This window comes from Trachypithecus francoisi, unplaced genomic scaffold (assembly GCF_009764315.1).
Source record: "Trachypithecus francoisi isolate TF-2019V2 unplaced genomic scaffold, Tfra_2.0 Lachesis_group0, whole genome shotgun sequence".
In the NCBI taxonomy this organism is placed as follows: Eukaryota; Metazoa; Chordata; class Mammalia; order Primates; family Cercopithecidae; genus Trachypithecus; species Trachypithecus francoisi.
The window spans coordinates 143,040,067-143,061,489 of NW_022681453.1; the positions used below are offsets into that span (position 1 = coordinate 143,040,067).

General features: G+C 51.2%; 1 protein-coding gene and 1 long non-coding RNA gene across 4 annotated transcripts in view; one reads left to right on the forward strand and one right to left on the reverse strand.

The window, feature by feature from the left end:
• Positions 1-6,135: 6,135 nt before the first annotated feature.
• On the reverse strand, positions 6,136-13,119 carry LOC117084021. 3 transcript variants are annotated; one of them, XR_004437290.1, is made up of 3 exons: positions 12,779-12,914; positions 10,329-11,392; positions 6,136-10,006 (listed from the first exon to the last, which is right to left on the reverse strand). It is a non-coding gene; the product is annotated as an uncharacterized LOC117084021 (long non-coding RNA). The 3 variants fall into 3 exon arrangements; XR_004437289.1 differs by having other exon boundaries at positions 6,136-9,511; positions 9,853-11,392; XR_004437288.1 differs by having other exon boundaries at positions 6,136-11,392; positions 12,779-13,119.
• The window catches only part of LIMD1 (LIM domains containing 1), a 93,620-nt gene continuing 83,584 nt past the window's right edge, over positions 11,388-21,423 (forward strand). Inside the window, exon 1 of the mRNA XM_033212321.1 lies at positions 11,388-13,154. Within this exon, the coding sequence (XP_033068212.1) occupies positions 11,744-13,154 (1,411 nt within the window). The 5' untranslated portion in view covers positions 11,388-11,743. The remainder of the gene's footprint in view (positions 13,155-21,423) is intronic.

Sequence of the window (21,423 nt, forward strand, 5' to 3'; positions counted from 1 at the left end):
TGTAAACAGATACTCTAAAGTCAAGTATCTTTTATACACTCAGACACACACACGTATATATGTAGTCATACTTTTTTTTTTTTTTTGAGATGTTATCTCACTCTGTCACCCAGCGTAGAGTGCAGTGGCGTGATCTCAGCTCACTGCAACCTCTGCCTCCCCGGTTCAAGCAATTCTCCTGCCTCAGCCTCCCAAGTAGCTGGGATTGCAGGCACCCACTACCACGCCCACCTAATTTTTGTATTTTTAGTAGAGACAGGATTTCACCATGTTGGCCAGGCTGGTCTCAAACCCCTGACCTCAAGTGATCCACTCATCTTGGCCTCTCAAAATGCTGAGATACAGGCGTGAGCCAACGCACCTGGCCTATATGTAGTCATATTCTTAATTAAGTTATATATCACTAATATTCATCAAATATGATATAGATAAAAGATTAAATATTTGGTATAAAGTTTTCAAACAAGATCTACAGAAGGTTTGCAGAGACATACAAAGTTACAAGAGTAACAATACAGCCTCTCTTCTTTGTTTTTGTCTTTGTTTCTGTTTTTGTTTTATGAGGTGGAGTTTTACTCTTGTTGCCCAGGCTGGAGTGCAATGGCGCAATCTCGGCTCACTGCAACCTCCACCTCCTGGGTTCAAGCAATTCTCCTGTCTCAGCCTCCCAAGTAGCTGGGATTACAGGTGCATGCCACCACGCCTGGCTAATTTTTGTATTTTTAGTAGAGATGGGCTTTCATCATATTGGTCAGGCTGGTCTCAAACTCCTGAGCTCAGGTGATCCACCTGCCTCGGCCTCCCAAAGTGCAGGGATTACAGGCGTGAGCCACTGCGCCTGGCCCTCTCTTCTTTGTTTTTCCAAATCTGGGTCACCATTTAGCCCAATTAATTTCTTCTACTTATAGATGGCAACACCACACCAGTGCTCCCTTTTCTGATGTGATCCATTTACCACACTTTTGGGGGGCCCCTACCATGTGCCAGGCACTGTTCCAGGTTCCTAGGATACAGCATTGAACCAAATGGTCAAAGATCCGTGGCCTTGTGGGGTCTGCATCCTAGTGAGGTGACAGACAGCAAACAAGGAATGAAACAGATGTTCACTGTGTGTCATATAGGGAGAGGGACAGAGAGAGGGGTGTTAGGAAGGACTTCCTGAGAAGGTGACTGCTGAGTAGAGACCTGGGGGTTGTGAGGGAGGGAGTTGCGTGGATATCTGGGACAGTGGGTTCGAGGCAGAGGAATGGCTACCCCCTTGCCCACTCCGGATATACTGCACTCACTCGACAAAAGCCAGTCCTAGTCAGACCCAATTCTCCACCTACTCCATACCCACATCTGTGCAGCTAAACCCTGGCTAGAGAAAAACATGCCACTGTATTGGCTGACCTCACTGAGACCCATGCTCAGAATCTTGGGGTGGGGTGCCTTCATGCTTCCCTGGATCATTCATCCTCCCACTCCCCAGACAACCAATGCCCATGGCAACTTTGCCAGCCTCCCTCTCAACTGTCTTCCTGACTTGCTTGTGTCGCCAAGAAAATTAAAGCAATCAGAAGAGTTATCATTCTAAGATTCCAACACCTCATGTACTTACCTACCTGATTCTTGCCCAAAACCTTCCTTCCTGTTACTATGGATGAAACATGCATTGAAGTCCAATCCCCTCTCTGCTACTCAAAGAAAACTCTCTCCTCTCCCTTCTACATTAGCAATGCTTCTCTCCCATGACCCTGTCTCACCGCGTCATTCCCACCAGTGTTGAAATATACCCTACCACCTGCTACTATTTATTTATTTATTTATTTGAGACAGGGTCTTGCTCTGTCTCCCAGGCTGGAGGGCAGTGTCATGATCACAGCTCACTGCAGCCTCCACTCCCAGGCTCAAGCAATCTTCCCACCTTAGCTTCCCAGGTAGCTGGGACTAGAGGCGCACACCACCATTCCTGGTTAATATTTGTATTTTCTCTAGAGACAGGGTTTCATCATGTTGCCCCGACTGGGCTCAAACTCCTGGGCTCAAGTGATCCTCCTACCTTGGCCTCCCAAAGTGCTGGGATTACAGTTGTGGGCCACCACTCCCAGCCAATCTCCCACATTTTTAATTAATTAATTAATTAATGTTTAATTTTTTTTTTTTTTTTTGAGATGGGGTCTTGCTGTTGCCCAGACTGGAGTGCAGTGGTGTGATCTCAGCTCACTGCAACCTCTGCCTCCCAGGTTCAAGCAATTCTCCTGTCTCAGCCTCCTGAGTAGCTGGGACTAAAGGTGTGCGCCACTGTGCCTGGCTAATTTTTGTATTTTTAGTAGAGATGGGATTTCACCATATTGGTCTCAAACTCCTGACCTCAGGTGATCCACCTGCCTCAGCCCCGCCAAAGTGCTGGGATTACAGGCATAAGCCACCATGCTCGGCCTATTTTTTTTTTTTTTGAAGGTAGAGTCTTGTTCTGTCACCCAGGCTAGAGTACAGTGGCACGATCTCGGTTCACTGCAACCTCCACCTCCCAGGCTCAAGGGATTCTCCTGCCTCAGCCTCACAAGTGGCTGGGATTACAGGTGCGCACCACTATGCCCAGCTAATTTTTGTATTTTTAGTAGAGATGGAGTTTTACCATGTTGGTCTCAAACTCCTGGCCTCAAGTGATCTGCGTGGCTTGGCCTCCCAAAGTGCTGGGATTACAGGCGTGAGCTACCATGCCTGGCCCACATTTTAAACAAATTGAAAAACCCTCTCTTCATGGCACTTTTCCCTCTAATTCACTTTACCCAACAAAACTCCTAGAAAGAGTTGTGTAGATAGCTGTCTCCAACGTGTCTCCTTGCACTTATTCTTCTTCTGGTCTCTCCTCAGGTGTCACTTGCTCGGTGGGACTGTCCCTGACCCTTGTGTTTAAAATTGCACCCCTCCCTATGTCCTCTTCCCTGCTTCATTTTTTGCCATAGCTCCCATCCCTTTCTAATATGTACTGTAAGGCATGCATCTATTCTGTTTATTGTCTGTCCTCCCCACTCAAATGTACTAGAATGGAAGTCCAAATAGGACAGGGATGTTCATCTGTTTTGTCCACTGCTGTATCCCCAGCACCCGGGAAACAGCCCAGGGCATTACAGGTGCTCAGTACCATTTGTTCTGTGAGTGAACGAATGCATGATAAGGGCAAGGGCAAGGAACAGCAAAGAAGTCCATGTGTCTGAATGGAGCAATAGGAAAGGATAGTGGAAAATTTGGAGGCAGAGGCGGCAAGGGACCAGATCACACAGGGCCAAGGAAAGGATCTAAGTGTGGTTCAGGATGCCATTGGAGGGTTTGCACTAGGGAAAGTCATGATCTGACGGATGTTACTGAGATTCTGGGCAGGTCAAGTAAAAAAACTCACGTTCCATGAGTGTGTCCCTGTGACAGGCAGTTTTTGTATCTGTGTATCATGAACAATTGTCCTACCTCAGCCTAAAGCTTTCCTAAAGGAAAGCTGGGTGTTGAAAATGGTACCTGTTGCACAGGCAGGGCCATGGGAAGGAATGATCACTGCTTTGCAGGGGCTCCATGCTTTATAGCTTGCTACGTACGGACTGAATGTTTATGCCCACTGCCCCAACATTCATATGTTGAAATACTACCGTCCAAGGTAATGGTATTAGAATGGAGCCGGGTGCAGTGGCTCACACCTGTAATCCCAGCACTTTGGGAGGTCGAGGCGGGCGGATCACGAGGTCAGGAGATCGAGACCATCCTGGCCAACACAGTGAAACCCCATCTCTACTAAAAATACAAAAAAATTAGCCAGGCATGGTGGCGTGCACCTATAGTCCCAGCTACTCGGGAGGCTGAGGCAGGGGAATCGTTTGAACCCGGGAGGGGGAGGTTGCAGTGAGCCGAGATCACGCCACTGCACTCCAGCCTGGGACAGAGCGAGACTCTGTCTCAAAAAAAAAAAAAAAAAAACAACAAGGTGGGACTCAGAGAGGTAGAGCCCTTATGAATGGAATTAGTGCTGTTAAAAAAGAGGCCTGAGGGAGCTTGGTCACCCTTCTACCATGTGAGGACACAGGCACAAGGTACCATCTATGAACCAGAGAGCAGGTCCTCATCAAACGCCCATTGACAAAAAGAGTCAAACTCTGTAAAATATTTGGAGATTTATTCTGAGCCAAATACGAGCGACCATGGCCTGTGACACAGCCCTCGAGATCCTGAGAACACGTGCACAAGGTGGTTGGGGCGCAGTTTGGTTTTGTACATTTTAGGGAGATGTGTGACATCAATCAAATACATTTAAGATATATATTGGTTGCATCCAGAAAGGTGGGACAACTCTAAGAGAGGGGTCGTGGGGGTGGAGGCTTCCAGGTTATAGGTCGATTAAAAATTTTTCTGGCCGGGCGCGGTGGCTCAAGCCTGTAATCCCAGCACTTTGGGAGGCCGAGACGGGCGGATCACGAGGTCAGGAGATCGAGACCATCCTGGCTAACACGGTGAAACCCCGTCTCTACTAAAAAATACAAAAAACTAGCCGGGCGACGTGGCGGGCGCCTGTAGTCCCAGCTACTCGGGAGGCTGAGGCAGGAGAATGGCGTAAACCCAGGAGGCGGAGCTTGCAGTGAGCCAGGCTCCAGCCTGGGCGGCAGAGTGAGACTCCGTCTCAAAAAAAAAAAAAAAAATTTTCTAACCAACAATTGGTTGAAAGAGTTATCAATATAAAAAAAGTCTAGGTTGTGATAAGAGATTGTGGAGACCAAAGTTTCATCATGCAGATGAAGCCTCCAGGTAGCAGGCTTCAGAGAGAATAGATTGTTGGGCTGGGCGCAGTGGCTTATGCCTATAATCCCAGCACTTTGGGAGGCCGAGGTGGGTGGATCACCTGAGGTCAGGAGTTCCAAACCAGCCTGGCCAACATGGTGAAACCCTGTCTCTATTAAAAATACAAAAAGTTAGCCGGGCTTGGTGACGTGTGCCTGTAATCCCAGCTACTCGGGAGACTGAGGCAGGAGAATTACTTGAACCCAGGAGGCGGAGGTTGCAGAGCTGAGATCATGCCATTGCACTCCAGCCTGAGCAACAAGAGCATAACTCCATCTCAAAACAAAACAACAATAACAACAACAAAACCAAACAGAATAGATTGTGAATGTTTCTCATCAGACTTCAGGTCTGGGTTGATGTTAATGCCAGAGAGATGTAAGGAGGCATGTCTGACCTTCACTTTCAGGTTAAATTTTAGAGTGCCCTGGCTGAGGAGGAAGTACATTTAGATGGTTGGGGGGCCTTAGGATTTTATTTTTGGTTAATACCCTGAATTTGCTGGTGCCTTGATCTTGGACTTCCCAGCCTCTCAAACCGTGACAAATACATTTCTGTTGTTTATAAGTCACCTAGTCTGTGGTATTCTGCTATAACAGCCCCAATGGACCAAGACACTAATAAAATAGAATATTAAACATGTTTTCATTCAAGAAAAGAAAATAAAACATTATTGGTAAACACTTAAACAAAAACATTTACACTCTGCCTACCCACTGATAAAATTTTTTAGCACTTCAGTATTTTGCTTCTTAAACAACTGTTATGCAAATATAAACACCTTCTTTTGAGATATTAAAGTTGTTTCCAAGCACACATGAAACAGACGAAAACAGCCTATATTAAATAACCACCACTGGGATTGTAAATGCCATGCACAGAATTTGAAAGACCTCTGCCTCTTAAGTATTAAACAGCAGCAATAAAACATCAGTAGTCTCCTGGCCATTTTTTTTTTTTTTTTTGAGACACAGTCTCACTCCGTCACCCAGGCTGGAGTGCAGCGACGTGATCTTGGCTCACTGCAAGCTCCACCTCCCAGGTTCATGACATTTTCCTGCCTCAGCCTCCCAAGTAGCTGGGACTACAGGCGCCCACCACCACGCCCAGCTAATTTTTCGTAGTTTTAGTAAAGACGGGGTTTCACTGTGTTAGCCAGGATGGTCTTGATCTCCTGACCTCGTGATCAGGAATGTCTTGATCGCCTCGACCTTCCAAAGTGCTGGGACTACAGGCGTGAGCCATCGTGCCCGGCCTTGTTTCCTGGCCATTTCTAAGTACTCTTTCACAGTGGTATATTATTCAGTTTGATGGCCATGGGATACCATCTTTTTTTTTTTTTTTGAGACAGGGTCTTGTTCTTTCATCCAGACTGGAGGACATTGGTGCGATACTATAGGCATGTGCTACCATGCCTGGCTAATTTTTTAAAAATTATTTTTTGGTAGAGATGGGATCTCACTATGCTTGTTGCCCAGGCTGGTCTCAAACTCCTGGCCTCAAGCATTCCTCCCTCCTTGGCCTCACAAGTGCTGGGATTACAAGAGGGAGCCACTGTGCCCGGCTGGGATGCCATCTTTATAAGCTATTTTGTAACGGTGTAAGGTGCTCCATTGACTGAGAGAGGACAGGCCAGTTTAAATACATGGATTGTGGATTTAGGTTTGTGTTTAGTTGATGGAGATGGTGCAACTGTTCTAGAATGGCAGTTGGGGTGGAGAATAATGTCTACAAGCTTCTGGAATGCTGAGCACTTCAGCTAAGCCAAGATACAGGGAGGCAGGAGGGCATCAAGTATTGTGGGCTCACATAGGTGCCAATGTCACAGGATACTTGGGTTGTTGTTTTTCTAGCCAGAAACCTCTGTGGCCAATGGGGCCAATGGTGCCTTTGCCTGAGTTTTGCTCAGGCCCACTGGGCTTGTTTCTCCCACTTAGCCTGACAGGCTGCGCTCAGTTCGTGCTACTGGCCTGGATCCAATGCCTGCCAAGGGTAAGCCAGCCATGGAGCAGTGAGAGGTGTGTGAGCAAGCAAGCATGGAGTCTGGCCACTGCACACAGCCAGGCACGCCAGCTGTGGCAGGACAGGCAGCTCCAGGTGCCAGCACAGGCACAGCTCCCAGCGAGGCTGTGGCTGGACCAGGCGTACCACAAGCAACTTCCACTTCTGGCGTTGGGGAATGCGGTGACACCTGGAAGTTTGGAGACACCGGGAACCACAGAGCCCCAAAGAGGGTATCATAGCCCTGAACTGGGGCGCTCCTAGGTCTGGGCTCCCCAAAGGGCTGCAGCTCTTCTCTCCTTCTCTCTTCTCTCCTTTCTTCTCTGTTCTCTCCGTCTCTCTTCTCTCATTCTTGGTGCCCACAACGTGGCAAGCAAGGGGTGTGTTTCAGTCCTGTTTGTGTTACAGATCTTTTAGTGCCACCATTTGCCCAGCGGGCTCCAAGTTCTTGTCCCGCGTCCATGAAGAATGAGGTATGCAGACAACTGGAGGGTTAGCAAGGCAGAAAGGAGCTTCACTGAGTGGCAGAACAGTGCTCAGTGGGTATGTCCTTTCCGCAGGCAGGTTGTCCTGATGAGTGTCCAGCTCTCAGTGGAGAGGAGACCCACACTGAGTAGCTGCCTTCCACAGGCAGGTCACCCTGACATCTCTGCAGCCCTCAGCAGAGAGACCCAGAGGGGGCAGCTCCTATCTGCAGGCAGGTCATCCCATTGTCTGCCTGAGTCTGGCGGAGTCTGTTTTTTTTACAGACTTCAGAAGGGAGGAAGTGTGTGCTGATTGGTCCATGGGCAGCCATAGGCAAGCCCAGAAAAAGAATCATTAGTTCTCACTCCAGTCCACAGGACTGATAGCCCAGCCCGTGGGCTTCAGGCTGTCCCTGGCTTGAAGGTGGGCTTCACCGGGGACCCATCCCATTTGACCCAGGAGCCTGATTGCCTCCTGCTGCCATCGACCTGCTGTCCATGGCACCCATGGCACCCAGGTTGTTCATGCTGAGGGGTGCCTGCAGGTACGCGTCGAGCTGCCCTCAGCCCCACCCTGGGAGGGAGCTCCCATGCTCATCGGCACCCAAAGTCTGAAGGGGGCCGAGGCAGCAGGGGACTGGCATGTCATTGCTGCCCTGAGTGCATGCACCCCCAACTGGGTTGCGACAGTGCCTGGGCTCAGCTTCAACTTTGCTCCAAAATCAGAGTGGACACCAGGAGAGGCCAGGCAGGAGGAGCAGGCACTTCTGAGCCTGTGGGGGTAGGATGGCTTTCTAGGTCCCTGGGAACACAGGGATGCCCACGTCTGCAGCCACAGCTGGGTGGCTGCAGCTGTGCCTGGGAAGGGAGGGCTCCTGCCCCACCAACTCAGAAGGGAGTGGGGCTCCTGCCTGTTCCTAACTCCTACCAGCTCCGTGGAGCATGCAGTCCTGGTCACAACTCGCCATTGCAGCCAGCGTCATGGCAATGGCTGTTCCAGATGGACCACTGCTGCCATCGCCAAGACAGGATGAAAAGAGAAAACAAATATGAGAGCCCTGGTTGGTGTCTGTGGCTCCTGCACCAGGGTCCCAACTATCCAAACTGAAAACCCAGAAAGCTGGCTCTGAGCTTACTGGACTTTGCACAGGGATGGCCACATATTCCTAGCACTTTGTCAGCTACAGCCGCCATATTTGGAGGTCAGGCAAAGTGAGCCAGTCTTCCACTCCAAAAGAAAATGCACCCCTATGTATATCAAGGGCCACTGCCACACAGTGCCTAGGGAAGCATGGAATCAGGACCCTAGACTTGTGTTTCTCAAAGTGTGGTCCCTGAACCAGCAGCATCAGTGGCGTTACCTGGGAACTTGTTAGAGACACTCATTCTTAGTCCCCATCTGAGACCTGCAGAATCAGAAACTCTGGGGGTAGGGTCCAGCAATTGGTGTTTTAAGAAGCTCCCCAAGGAACTCTGGTGCATGTTCAAGTTTGGGAGCACTAGTCTAGACCAGTTCCAGGAGATGCTAATGTTGTTGGCTTCAGGACCACACTTTGAGAACTACTGTTCTAGAAATTTCATAAGCAAATCACTTGGTTTATGAGTAAATCCAGTTGTTTTATCGTCTCACGCTGTCATCCAGGCTGGAGAGCAGTGGCGCAATCACAGCTCACTGCAGCCTTGAATTCCTGGACTTAAGTGATCCTCCCACCCCAATCTCCCCAGCAGCTAGGACTACAGGTGTGCACCACAACACCTGGCTAATTTTTAAAAATTTTTGTAGAGATGAGTCTTGCTTTGTTAGACAGGCTGGTCTCCAGCCTAAATCCAGTTTGTAATTAATAAGTATTACCCAGTACCTAAGGGGTGTTTAATTATGATTACCTCTGAGAAAGGGGATGGTGGGCAACTTTTAAAACTTTATATATGTCTGTATTGTTCAAAATTGTTATAGAAACATGTATTACTTGTAAATAAAAAACCAAAAAAATTTTGTTAATAAAAATACTTCATTTTAGTATAGTGCTTTATAGCAGTGCTTCTCAAACTTTATTGTACAAACAAACCGCCCAGAAATGTTAAAATGCAGATTCTGATTCAGTAGGTTGGCAGTGGGGCCTAAGATTCTGCATTTTCAACAAGCTCCCTGGTGATATGGAGTCTATTAACCACACTTTGGGCTTACCGCAGCAGTCCTCAGGATGCGAAGCTCAGGCGGTAATGCCAGTGATGGGGAGTGGCTGTAAATACAGATACAGTTTTGCTGGCTTGCCTCCTCCCACCTCCTGCTGTGCGACTCAGTTCCTAACAGGCCACAGACCAGTACTGGATAGTAACCCAGGGGTTGGGGACCCCTGGTTTACAGAATATAAAGCACATTCATATATATTGTCTTATTTGTTCTCTGTGACAACTCTGGCAGATAGGGGTTCACTAATTCACTTATTTGACCATTAGGTACTACTATTAATATATACCAGGCACTTGGCATACAGATATGGTCTAATGAGTGGGAAACCTAACCCCCAACCAAACAAAAAAACGCACGTTAACCAACAAATAAATAATTATAAATAGTTACCAGAACTGAGCAGGAAGTAAAGAGGGTGCTGAAAAAGAACAACAGGAACCACTCCAAGAAGGCCTCTAAGAGGAGGTGACTTCAGCAGGGATGGGAAAGATGAGCCACTCAGTTTAGGGGCAAGCTCTGGGCAGACACCAGGAAGCTCCTGCAGCTAGAGTGCAGGGAGGGAGGGAAGATCCCCAGATCAGGCCCGGAAGGCTGCAGCAAGGGGCCGATTTCAATTTAAGTTTGGGGTAAGCGCTGAGGATTTAGGCAGAGAAGTGTCTGGTCTAGTATTTGCCTTAGGATCACGATGGCTGTAGTGTGGGAAATGAAACCTCTCCAGGATCGCCTGGGAACTGGTATAGGGAGTGGTATAGGGAGTTCCGGGCCATGCGGGGGCGCCAAGGTGTCAGGCCTGGTGTCCCTGGAGCCGCGCGGATCCACTTGCAGATGGGTCCCTCTATGAATAACGAGCCTACTAGGGCACGTACTTTTACTGCTGCACTGAGGACGTGAAATGCGCGCGGGCACAACGAGACTTTCTTCTTTTCCGCTCTTTCAGAGGACCCGGGCTCCCATCTACGCTTTGCTGGTTACGTTGACATCCTGGGCATTTCCCCCTCTCTGCCTCAGTCTCTCGATCTGTCAAAGAGGACGGTGGGCCAGCCAGGGTGACATGCCCGTGCGCCTCTCCAATAGTGCACCTCGGGCAAGCCGGGCGGCGGGCAAAGCCTGGACAGTGGCGGCCTCGAAAGGCACACAAGGCTGGCTTTCCACCGGGGAAACTGAGGCAGTGGAGCGAGGAATGGCATCCCCCAAACTCCTCGTAAACTCCCAGCGCCAGTGTTGGGCCCATGCAGGCTACCCAGGCCGCCAGTCTCCGAGCGGAGGACCCCGCCCAGCGCTGCCAGGGGCGGGGCCGGGCTGAGGACCCGAGACTGGAAGGGAGGTCGGAGCACCCAATTCGGTCCAGGACTCGCAGGGGGCGGCAGTGGCGGCGGCGAACTCCCGTGCAGTCCCAGTGCTAGAGCGTGGGACGGACTTGCGGGGCACCCCTCGGGGTTCTCCAGCCAGGACTAGGGGCGGGAGGCCCAGCCACGCTGCCGTGTGCAGGCCTGCCCCTGGGCGCCCGCCCGCGCGCCGTCCCCGCCCCTCGGCCGCCCCCTCCGCCCCCGCGCGGGCTCGGGACGTGCAGAGCCGGCTAGCGAGCAGCAGGGACTGCTCCTGGCGCACTCACTTCCGCGTCCCGCCGCCCTCCGGCCCGCGCGCGCCGATCCGCCGCCGCCATCGGACAATGGGCCGCCAGCCCCAGCTGCCGTGAACTTCCTGCCGCTGATCGGCCGCCCGTGCGTCCCGGACGGCGCTCCCGCCAGGCGCCGGCCGGGATCGCAGCTCCGGGGAAGCAGCGGAGGACCCAGCGCCCGGGACGTACCTGCGCCTCAGCCTCTGCGCCTTTGCTCCGGCCCGACTCGCGGCCTCGGCGCCCTCCTGGCCGATTCAGCTTCACCCGGCCCAGTCGGCTGCTGCCTTGCTGTGGGTTTCCGCGTTTGGTTGCCTAAGGAGGATGTGATTTTACTTTTTTGCTGTTTTCTTTTTCCTTTTATAATTTGAAGAGGAGAAAAGAACTCCGCTGAGCAGGCCCGGGACAGCGAAGTGCCATCAGCTACCCCAACAAGGAGGTCTCCGGGGGAAAGGGAGTTGGAAGCCAACTTGGTCCAGCTGTCGCTGAGGTCTCAACTTCGGCTGGACCCCTAAGTCCTGGGGTCATGCCCTTCACGCTAGGCAGGTGGAAGTCTTTACCTGTACTGGGTCGGACTTGAGCCCCGACCCTTCGCCAGCATCTCCCCGCTGCCCTCAACACACACACACACGGCACCTGGGCTAGGCTGGGACACCTGTCTGCAGCATGGATAAGTATGACGACCTGGGCCTGGAGGCCAGTAAATTCATCGAGGACCTGAACATGTATGAGGCCTCCAAGGATGGGCTCTTCCGAGTGGACAAGGGTGCAGGCAACAACCCCGAGTTTGAGGAAACTCGCAGGGTGTTCGCCACCAAGATGGCCAAAATCCACCTCCAGCAGCAGCAGCAGCAGCTGCTGCAGGAGGAGACCCTGCCCAGGGGGAGCAGAGGCCCTGTCAATGGAGGGGGCCGCCTGGGCCCACAAACCCGTCGGGAAGCTGGTGTGGGCAGCAAGCTGACTGTGGATGGTGCTGCCAAGCCTCCTCTTGCTGCCTCGACAGGGCCGCCTGGGGCAGTCACCACCTTCGCTGCTGGGCAGCCCCTGTACCCACCGCAGGAGCAGAGATCCAGGCCATACCTGCATGGCACAAGGCATGGCAGCCAGGACTGTGGTTCCAGGGAGAGCCCGGCGACTTCTGAGATGTCTGCTTTGCACCAGCCAGGCCCCTGCGAGGATCCATCCTGCCTCACTCACGGAGACTATTACGACAACCTCTCCTTGGCAAGCCCAAAGTGGGGTGACAAACCAGGAGTGTCCCCTAGCATCGGCCTGAGTGTAGGGAGTGGGTGGCCTAGCTCCCTGGGGAGTGACCCACTACTGCCCAAACCCTGCGGGGACCATCCCCTAAACCAGCGACAGCTCTCCCTGAGCTCCAGCAGATCTTCTGAGGGTAGCCTGGGTGGTCAGGAGAGTGGCATTGGTGGCCGCAGCAGCGAGAAGCCAACAGGCCTTTGGTCCACTGCCTCCTCCCAGCGGGTGAGCCCTGGCCTGCCTTCCCCAAACTTGGAGAACGGAGCACCAGCTCTGGGGCCTGCTCAGCCCAGGACCCCTTCTGTGTCAGCACCCCTGGCCCTGAGCTGCCCCAGGCAAGGAGGTCTTCCAAGATCAAACTCGGGGCTGGGGGGTGAGGTTTCAGGTGTGATGTCCAAACCCAATGTGGCCCCCCAACCTTGGTTCCAGGATGGGCCCAAATCTTACCTTTCCAGTTCTGCCCCGTCATCCTCGCCAACTGGCCTGGACAGTTCACAGCCGGGTGCGGTCCCTGGGCTGGGGCTGAAGCCTGGCTGCACAGACCTTGGCACTGGTCCCAAGCTCAGCCCCACCAGTCTTGTCCATCCAGTGATGTCCACCCTGCCTGAGTTGTCTTGTAAAGAGGGTACCCTGGGCTGGTCTTCTGATGGTAGCCTGGGACCTGTGCTCCTGGAGAGCCCGAGCTCCCCTAGGGTGAGGCTGCCCTGCCAGCCCCTGGTCCCAGGTCCTGAGCTGAGACCCTCTGCAGCTGAGTTGAAATTAGAAGCCCTCACCCAACGTCTGGAGCGAGAGATGGATGCTCACCCGAAGGCCGATTACTTTGGTGAGTGAGAGGCTGGTGGAGTTGCCTATGGTGGGGTGATAGGGTTCTTGAGGTTGGGGAACATGCTGCCTACCAGGGATGCTATAGGCTGTAGCTACCTCTCCTTGAGTGGCCTGTTTTTTTATTTTTCTGTTTTTTGTTTTGGGCTTCCTCTTTCAGCTGCTTTTTCTGATTCAGAAACTTGAAAGCATCCTGGGGCAGAAAGCGGACCTTGCAGCTGGGGTTACCCATGTGTGAAGGGTGCAGCAGGGTGGGATTGCTCGTGACTGCTCTCAGAAAAGAGAAATGCTGTGACTTTGGATTTCAAGGGTTTTGGGTGTGACTTTAGAGCCTCTTGCAGTGACAGGCTCATGCAGGACTTGAATGAGACCAGCTATCTTAGGGGGAAGGTACCCCTGAGCATTCAGTCTGTAGTTGGCAGATCTGCTTGTTCTGGCTGTTGGAGGGACCAGTGATTTGAGGCAGGTGCTCTTGACTGCCATGTATGTGTGTCTGTGTGTAGGTGGGTACTTGTGTGCAGTTGAGGCAGGTCAAACACTACCATGAAAGACTTGTAGAGCAGTGGTTTTATTTGTTTGTTTTTTGTTTTTTTTTGAGATGGAGTCTCGTTCTGTAGCCCAGGCTAGAGTGCAGTGGCGCAATCTTGACTCACTGCAATCTCCACCTCCTGGGTTCAAGCAATTCTCCTGCCTCAGCCTCTTGAGTAGCTGGGACTGCAGGCACGTGTCACCATACCTGGCTAATTTTTTGTATTTATTTATTTTAGTAGAGACGGGGTTTCACTGCGCTAGACAGGATGTTCTCAATCTCCTGACCTCGTGATCCGCCCACCTCGGCCTTCCAAAGTGCTGGGATTACAGGCGTAAGCCTCAGCGCCTGGCCAGAGCAGTCGTTAAGTGTAGTCCCTGGATCAGGAGCATCCCTTTGCCTGGAAACTGATTAGAAATGGAAATTCTTGGGCCCCACCCCAGACCTACTGAATCAGAAACTGTGGGATGGGACCCAGCAAGCTGTGACCCTGCTGTGTGGTGAGATTTGAGCCCTGCTGCATGCACCGTGAGCCTCCTAACCCAGCCCACACCCAGGTAACAGCCAACAGCCAGGTAGCACCACAGCCATGGCTCAAACTAGGATGGAAAATGTGTCTTCCTGGTTTTACTCAAACTTGCAAGTTTTGTTTTATTCTCTGTTTTAAAACCACAAACTCTTGGAGACTGCTAGCTTCAACTTATTTTCTTTGCACAGGGTTTAGTGGTAGCTGTATCTTTCTGTTGAGTAATGATTAGTTGTCTCATAGGAGAGCTAACTAGAAAGACAGCCTATTCGTAGAGAATCGGAGGGGTTTTTCATTTTTTAACTTTGAGTAATTGAGCTCACGTGTTCCCCATAGCCTGCGTTCTGCTGGGGTAGCAGCTCTGCCAAATGGAGGGCAGGGACAGGGAAGGCCCTGGGAGAGGAAGACAGTTGGCTTACTGCTGTCAGCCTACCCTTGTTCTCCGTGAACGAACAAGTGTCCCAAGGTCCTTTGAGGGACCCGGGTCTGAGGCACTGGGCTGCTGGATGTTTGCAACTTATGGTAGCATTGTGTTTTGCTTCTCATGAGAACCTCGTGGGAGCCAGTTCTCACCCCATACTCAGCAGGCTGAGGTCAGGGTAACTGTTTACGGCTTTTTTAAACTTTATTTTTATTTATTTATTTATTTTGAGACAAGGTCTTGCCTTGTTGCCCAGGCTGGAGTGCAGTGCAGCCTAGACCTCCTGGACTCAAGGCATCTTCCTACCTCAGCCTCCTGAGTAGCTAGGACTACTTAGGAGGAAGCAGGGGAGGAAGGGGGCGTGGAGGTGGGGGCATCCTCTCTAGGTTGCCCAGGCTGTTCTCCTGGGCTCAAGTGATCCTCTTGCCTCAGCCTCCCAAAGTGCTGGGATTACAGGTGTGAGCCACTGTGCCCGGCCTACTGGTTTATTTTTTAAAGCACATGGCACCATCTCACTGTGAACTCTTTCCTCCTCAGCACATTCCCACGTTTGGGAGTAATAGTTAGCTGGAAATACTGTGGGTCTTTTAATTTAAACTTTTGTTTAGTTATAAATGTCAAGCTCATTGGACAACACAAACAGCAGTTTTATTTATCTTGGGATGCAAGTTTATGCCGTGCATCAGAGCATCGGTATTAGCTAATGCTACTCATCCATTCAGCATATATTAAAATTTATTGAGCACCTATCTTGAGGCCATGCTCTGTTCCAGATCTTGGGGATACATAGTGAACAGGACAGACAGGAACCTCTGCCTCCCTGGAGCAGACAATGTAGTAGAAGGAGGCAGGGAGCGAATGAAGTAAATAAGCAAGTACTAGGGAGAGAATCAAGGTAGAGAAAGGGAATGGAGCCCTGGGGCTGGGGGTTGCAGAGAGATCTCCAGTTTTAAATTGGGTGACCAGGGAATGTCCCACCAAGAAGATGCATTTGAGCAAAGGCAGGCAGGAGACTGGACCATGTGTTTTCCCAGGGAAATGGTGTTCTTGGCAGGGCAGACAGCAAGCACAGAGGCCCTGCAGGCCTGGTCTGTGCTGGACACTGTACTGAACACTTGGTGCTGACTATTAAATTGGTCACAGCATCCTCGGAAGCTGATTCTGCCATTATGCCCATTTTACTGATGAGGAAATGGAAGCTCAGGGAGATTAAATTACTGGCGGTGTCACAGATCATATTGGGTGCTGCTGGGGCTTGAGCTTGACAGTTTAGTTCAGCCTCAGGGCTCACGCGTCTAACCAGCATTGCCAAACTGTCTCCCAAGCAGAGATTTGGAAGCCTATTTTATTTATTTATTTTTATTTTTTATTTTTAATTGAGATGAAATTCGCATAAGGTAAATTAACCATTTTGAAGTGAACAATTCAGTGTTGTTTAATATTAATACATTCACAGTGTTGTACAATGAACACCTCTGTCTAGTTCCAAAATGTTTTCATCAACCCAAAAGGAAACCCCATACCCCTAACCCAATTGCTCCCTGTTTCCCCCCATCTCCCCCAGCTCCTGGCAACAACCGATGTGCGTTCTGTCTCTGTGGCATTACCTATTCTGGAATTTCATTTAGAAATGGAATCGTGTGTTTTATTCCTTTTTTGTATAAACTTCACAGATAAGCAAGCACACACGGTGAAAACCGAGCCTCTTTTCCCAGCCTGTCTGGTCGAGTGTCCTGGGTGTAATGAGCATATGTGTTTCTGCCAGCCCCAGTGGTGGCGTGCTGTTCTACTGCACAGCGTCTCCACAATGGCTGTACGTCAGCGTGTGTTGAGCTGGCTATACGTGGCTGCTGTGCGATGTGCCCGGGTCACCTAAGGTCACTTAAGCAGCGCTCACTGATGGGCCTTTGGAATGTACCCATCTACAAGGGACAGGCGTAGTTGCAAGATCAGCTCCCAGGAGTGGGACTGTGGGGCTGTGTGGTTTGTGTCCTTTAGGTGTGGCTTGGTTGCTCCCTGCAGCGCTCATGCCAGGACCCAGCTGCCAGCTGTGTAGGAGAGGGTTTGCCCCATGCCTGCTTTGGTGGCAGAGCTTCCATCTGCTCTTCCGCGACCTCCCTTGGGGCAGAGGAGGAAGTCTTTCGGTCTGAGCAATGGCAGTCTTTGCCTGGCCCCTGTGTGGGGACCTTGAACAGACCGCGTGCTCCTCCAGACGGCTCCTCCCTTGTCAGTAGCCTGAGGAGGCTGGACAGCTGAGGGGCTCACCCCCGCAGATACTTTTCCCTCCCCTACATCTGCTATTACTGGAAAGATTTTGTCTACCCAACATGCTACATTTGTTAAATGATGGTTAGATTCCACTTCCAAATAGAAGAATGATTAATGGTGCAGAGCACTTGGCAGTGAGAGTCAGAGTGACAGAAGTCCCCGTGACAGGCGATGCCACTCAGGCCAAAAGCAAAGCAAAGTAGATGTTTGGGTTAGCCTGGTCCCCTTCCTAGGTCAAAGGTGCCCCTTTGGGTATTTGACTTTGTGGGAAGAGCTTGTGAATCCCTGTTGCCACCTCTGTAAGCCCTTAGAGTCTCAAGATGCCCAGTTTCCAGTTACTGATTAACTTGGCACGGAAACTCTCCTGGCACTTTCCATGGCTGATCTTTGTGGGTTTAATAAAATAAGATCCTACAGAGGTGTGTCTCTTTCCCTGTTCTGCTGGGCCTGCTTCCTCCTCCAGCCATGCCCCCGTGGCCTCTTTGTGTCTCTCTGTCCATGGCGTTGGGTTTTTGGTCTTCTAGGCGTTGCTCCTGGCCTATACCACCTAGTGCAGTGTGGCTTCTGTTTTAGTACCACTGCTGACACTGCAGAGGTGGGGTGCAGAGGGCACCGTGCCTTTGTTAGTTGTGCCCCACTGTCTTCTCCATGTGATCCACCTGTCTTCCTCACACTGGTCCTCTTCTCCCTTTCTAAGGAAAAAGGACCCAAGCTGGGTGTGGTGGCTCACACCTGTAATCCCAGCGACTCAAGAGACTGAGGCAGGAGAATTGTTTGAGCCCAGGAGTTTAAGACTAGCCTGTGCAACATAGTGAGACCCCATCTCTACAAAAAACACAGAAATTAGCCAGGCATGGTGGTGCACACCTGTAGTCCCAGCTACTTGGGAGGTTGAGGTGGGAAGATTGCTTGAGCCCAGGAGGGTGAGGCTGCTGTGAGTCATGATCATGCCACTGCACTCCAACCTGGGTGACAGAACAAGACCTTGTCTCAAAACAAAAACAAAAACAAAAAAACCCCACAAATAAGCCACCTGTCATAGACTGGGTTTCCTGGGAAGCTGACTGAGACAGAGTTTACCATACAAGGGCTTATTAAAAGGTGCTTTTGGGGTCCCCACCTGTGTAAAGTGGAGAAGGAATCAGGAGTGGCTAGAAGAGAGCTGAGCTGCTGGGGCCTGACCCTACAGGGAGCCTGGGATCTGGAAAAGTCCTTTAGGGTCATCCTAGTTGGCCTGACATGGCCCAGCCTTCACACTCCCTCGAGGATCAGCTGTTGGCTGTGGGCTGCCCAGGAAGATGGTGACTTTGGGCAAGGCAGCTCTGTGCAGCTGGGGCAGTCTCCCCAGGGGCTGACAGGAGGCCACCTGCCTGCTGCACCCCAGCAGCTGCGCCCTCCCCCGTCCTCTCCATCGAAGGGCCTTTGCAGTGTCACCACAGCCCCTCCCCCTTCTCAGGGTAGGTAGGAGCGGGTGACTTGGGCATTATGGTTCTAATAATAGCTACCATGTGTCAAGTGCCAGCGGTGTGCCAGGCACTGGGGTTCAGTGCTTTGTGGACATTATTGGCATTTAACCTGCACACTTAGTTTTGATGTAGGCACCATTCTTTGTTTACAGTTGAGAAACTGAGGCCAGAGAGGTTAAGTGACTTGCTCAAGACCACATGGGTACCAGTAGTGGTGCTCCCACACCAGTTGGGATTTTCCTTCTGCTTGACCACTTGCATGGTGGGACCAGGTGGTCTCACATGTGAGTGGATGCCTTCTATTGCCCCTCCAGATTCACTCTGCACCCAAGTGCTGTAGGGAGCATTTGTGGGCTCCTTGCCTTTTCCATGCCTCCTTCCCCCACATTTCAGGCTGTGGACTTTTTTTTTTTTTTGAGACAGTCTCACTCTGTCGCCCAGGATGGAGGGCAGTGGCGCAATCTTGGCTCACTGCAAGCTCTGCCTCCTGGGTTCATGCCATTCTCCTGCTTCAGCCTCCCAGGTAGCTGGGATTACAGACCCCCGCCACCATGCCTGGCTAATTTTTATATATATGTTTTTAGTAGAGATGGGGTTTCACCGTGTTAGCCAGGATGGTCTCGATCTCCTGACCTCATGATCCCCCTGCCTTGGCCTCCCAAAGTGCTGGGATTACAGGCGTGAACCACTGCACCCAGCCTGGACTGTGGACTTTTGTGTCCCCTGGACCTGAAGCCCTTGTGCTCACCCTCCCTGCTGTGGGTGGGCCTGGGTGATCTGTCACTGCTAAAGCTAACCAAGAGAGAGCCACATTCTGCTCACTTGGGGAGAAGGCTCTGACACACTTCGTTACGACCAAAGGGGTGGGAAAGGCAAGAATAAGAAGGTTCCAGGGTCTCCTGTACCCAGGAAGTGAATCGACAGACCTGCTCCTCACCAGCAGGGAGAGAGGAAAGGTTGGCATTGTGTTTAGTCTTTCTGTCCTTGGTGGATGTCCTTTCAGCAGTATCCTAATCCAGAAAACTGCAGTGGCAGACCCACCTTAACAGCTTAGCCTGGGAGCCTGAAAACAGGTGTGACTCCTCCTGAGAATGGCCCTGCCCTGACCAGGGCCAGGGAGCCTGTCTCACCTGATTTTACTTTCCTGGCAATGCACAGGGTTAAATGAGCAGTCCAACCAAGGAACATGTGGATGTCCTATCTACGTACCTACATGTCCTATTTGCATGACTACAGATGTCCTATCTGCATGTCTACATGTCCTGTCTATATGACTACAGATGCCCTTCCATCAGTCTCTTGCACACTGAGCTGCTCCTCATCTTCATGACCTTTTTTTTTTTTTTTTTTTTTGAGATGGAGTCTCACTGTGTAGCCCAGGCTAGAGGGCAGTGGCGCAATCTCAGCTCACTACAAGCTCCGCCTCCCGGGTTTGCGCCATTCTTCTGCCTCAGCCTCCCAAGTAGCTGGGACTACAGGCACCTGCCACCACGCCCGGCTAATTTTTTGTATTTTTAATAGAGACGGGGTTTCACCGTGTTAGCAAGGATGGTCTTGATCTCCTGCCCTCGTGATCCACCCACCTTGGCCTCCCAAAGTGTTGGGATTACAGGTGTGAGCCACCATGCCCGGCCTTTTTTTTGTTGTTTAATTGAGATAGAGTCTTGCTCTGTCACCCAGGCTGGAGTGCAGTGGTGCGATCTTGGCTCACTGCAGCCACCGGCGCCCCAGGTTCATACGATTCTCCTGCCTCAGCCTCCTGAATAGCTGGGGTTACAGGCGCACACCACCGTGCCTGGCTAATTTTTGTCTTTTCAGTAGAGACGGGGTTTTGCCATGTTGGCCAGGCTGGTCTTGAGCTCTTGACCTCAGGTGATCCACATGCCTCTGCGTCCCAAAGTGCTGGGATTACAGGCGTGAGCCACCACACCTGGCCCTTCATGACTTTTTAATTACTATTTATCAGACTTTATTAGCAGTAGATGCTTGAAATATGGTGCTTAATTCTAGCCTAGATTAAAAAAGTGAGCATTTTTTACATAAAAGGAAACAACATGGGCTAGTCTGGTAATAAAGCAGCCCCTCCAGAATTCCAGGACAGAGGTCTGCCTGTGTTTCCCAGAGGCACTGGCTAACCAGCCTCCTCCCATATCAGGCATTTCATTAAACCCAAACCAAGTGCCAAAGGGGAAGAAAGTGACAGAAGGTCCATAGCTATGTGGCTGTGTCTGAGTGACTGGCATGACTAGATGTGATGACCTGGGGACTGCCACCAGAATGCCTTTTGGAGATGTGCCATAATTTGAACCAGTTGAACCCAGGTTTCCAGTGACATGGAAGTACATTTCTGATTCTGCTGGTAACATTTAGCAGTGACATTCAAGACTCTAATCTGTCTGGCCCTGCAGATGCACACCCTGGGATATGGGGATGCCCAGTCCTTTAGACCTTGGGCAGCCTGTGTGCATTCTTTTAAAAAATTGAGGCAGAGTCTCATCATGTTGCTTAGGCTGGTTTTGAACTCCCAGCCTCAAGTGATCTCCCACCTCAGCCTCCCAAAGTGCTGGGATTACAGGCATGAGCTCAGGGTGTGATGTTGGGCAAGTCCCTCTGGCTCTGTTGAGCCCAGATGACCTCTCAGGGTCCTTCCTGGCCCAAAGTCCTGTGACAGTGGCATTGGGTATAATTAGATGCCTGGATTTCAGCTAACCAAGTAACAGGGACTGGGCAGCAATATTGTTGGCAGTGACAGAGAGCCTGGAAAGGCAGAGGCCAAGCGCCCTGGCATTCCAGCCCCTTCCCAGACCTTCACAGAATTAAAAAACAATTTTTATTTTTAGTTATGGTTACATTTGCAATTGTAAGTGGTAATCATTTTTACCTTAGATATTCTGGAAAATACATACAATTAAAGAAGAAACATGAATCACTCATGTCCCTGCCATCCTTAGAATAATCAGCTTTAAGATTGTCTGCAGAGGCCGGGCGCGGTGGCTCAAGCCTGTAATCCCAGCACTTTGGGAGGCCGAGACGGGCGGATCACGAGGTCAGGAGATCGAG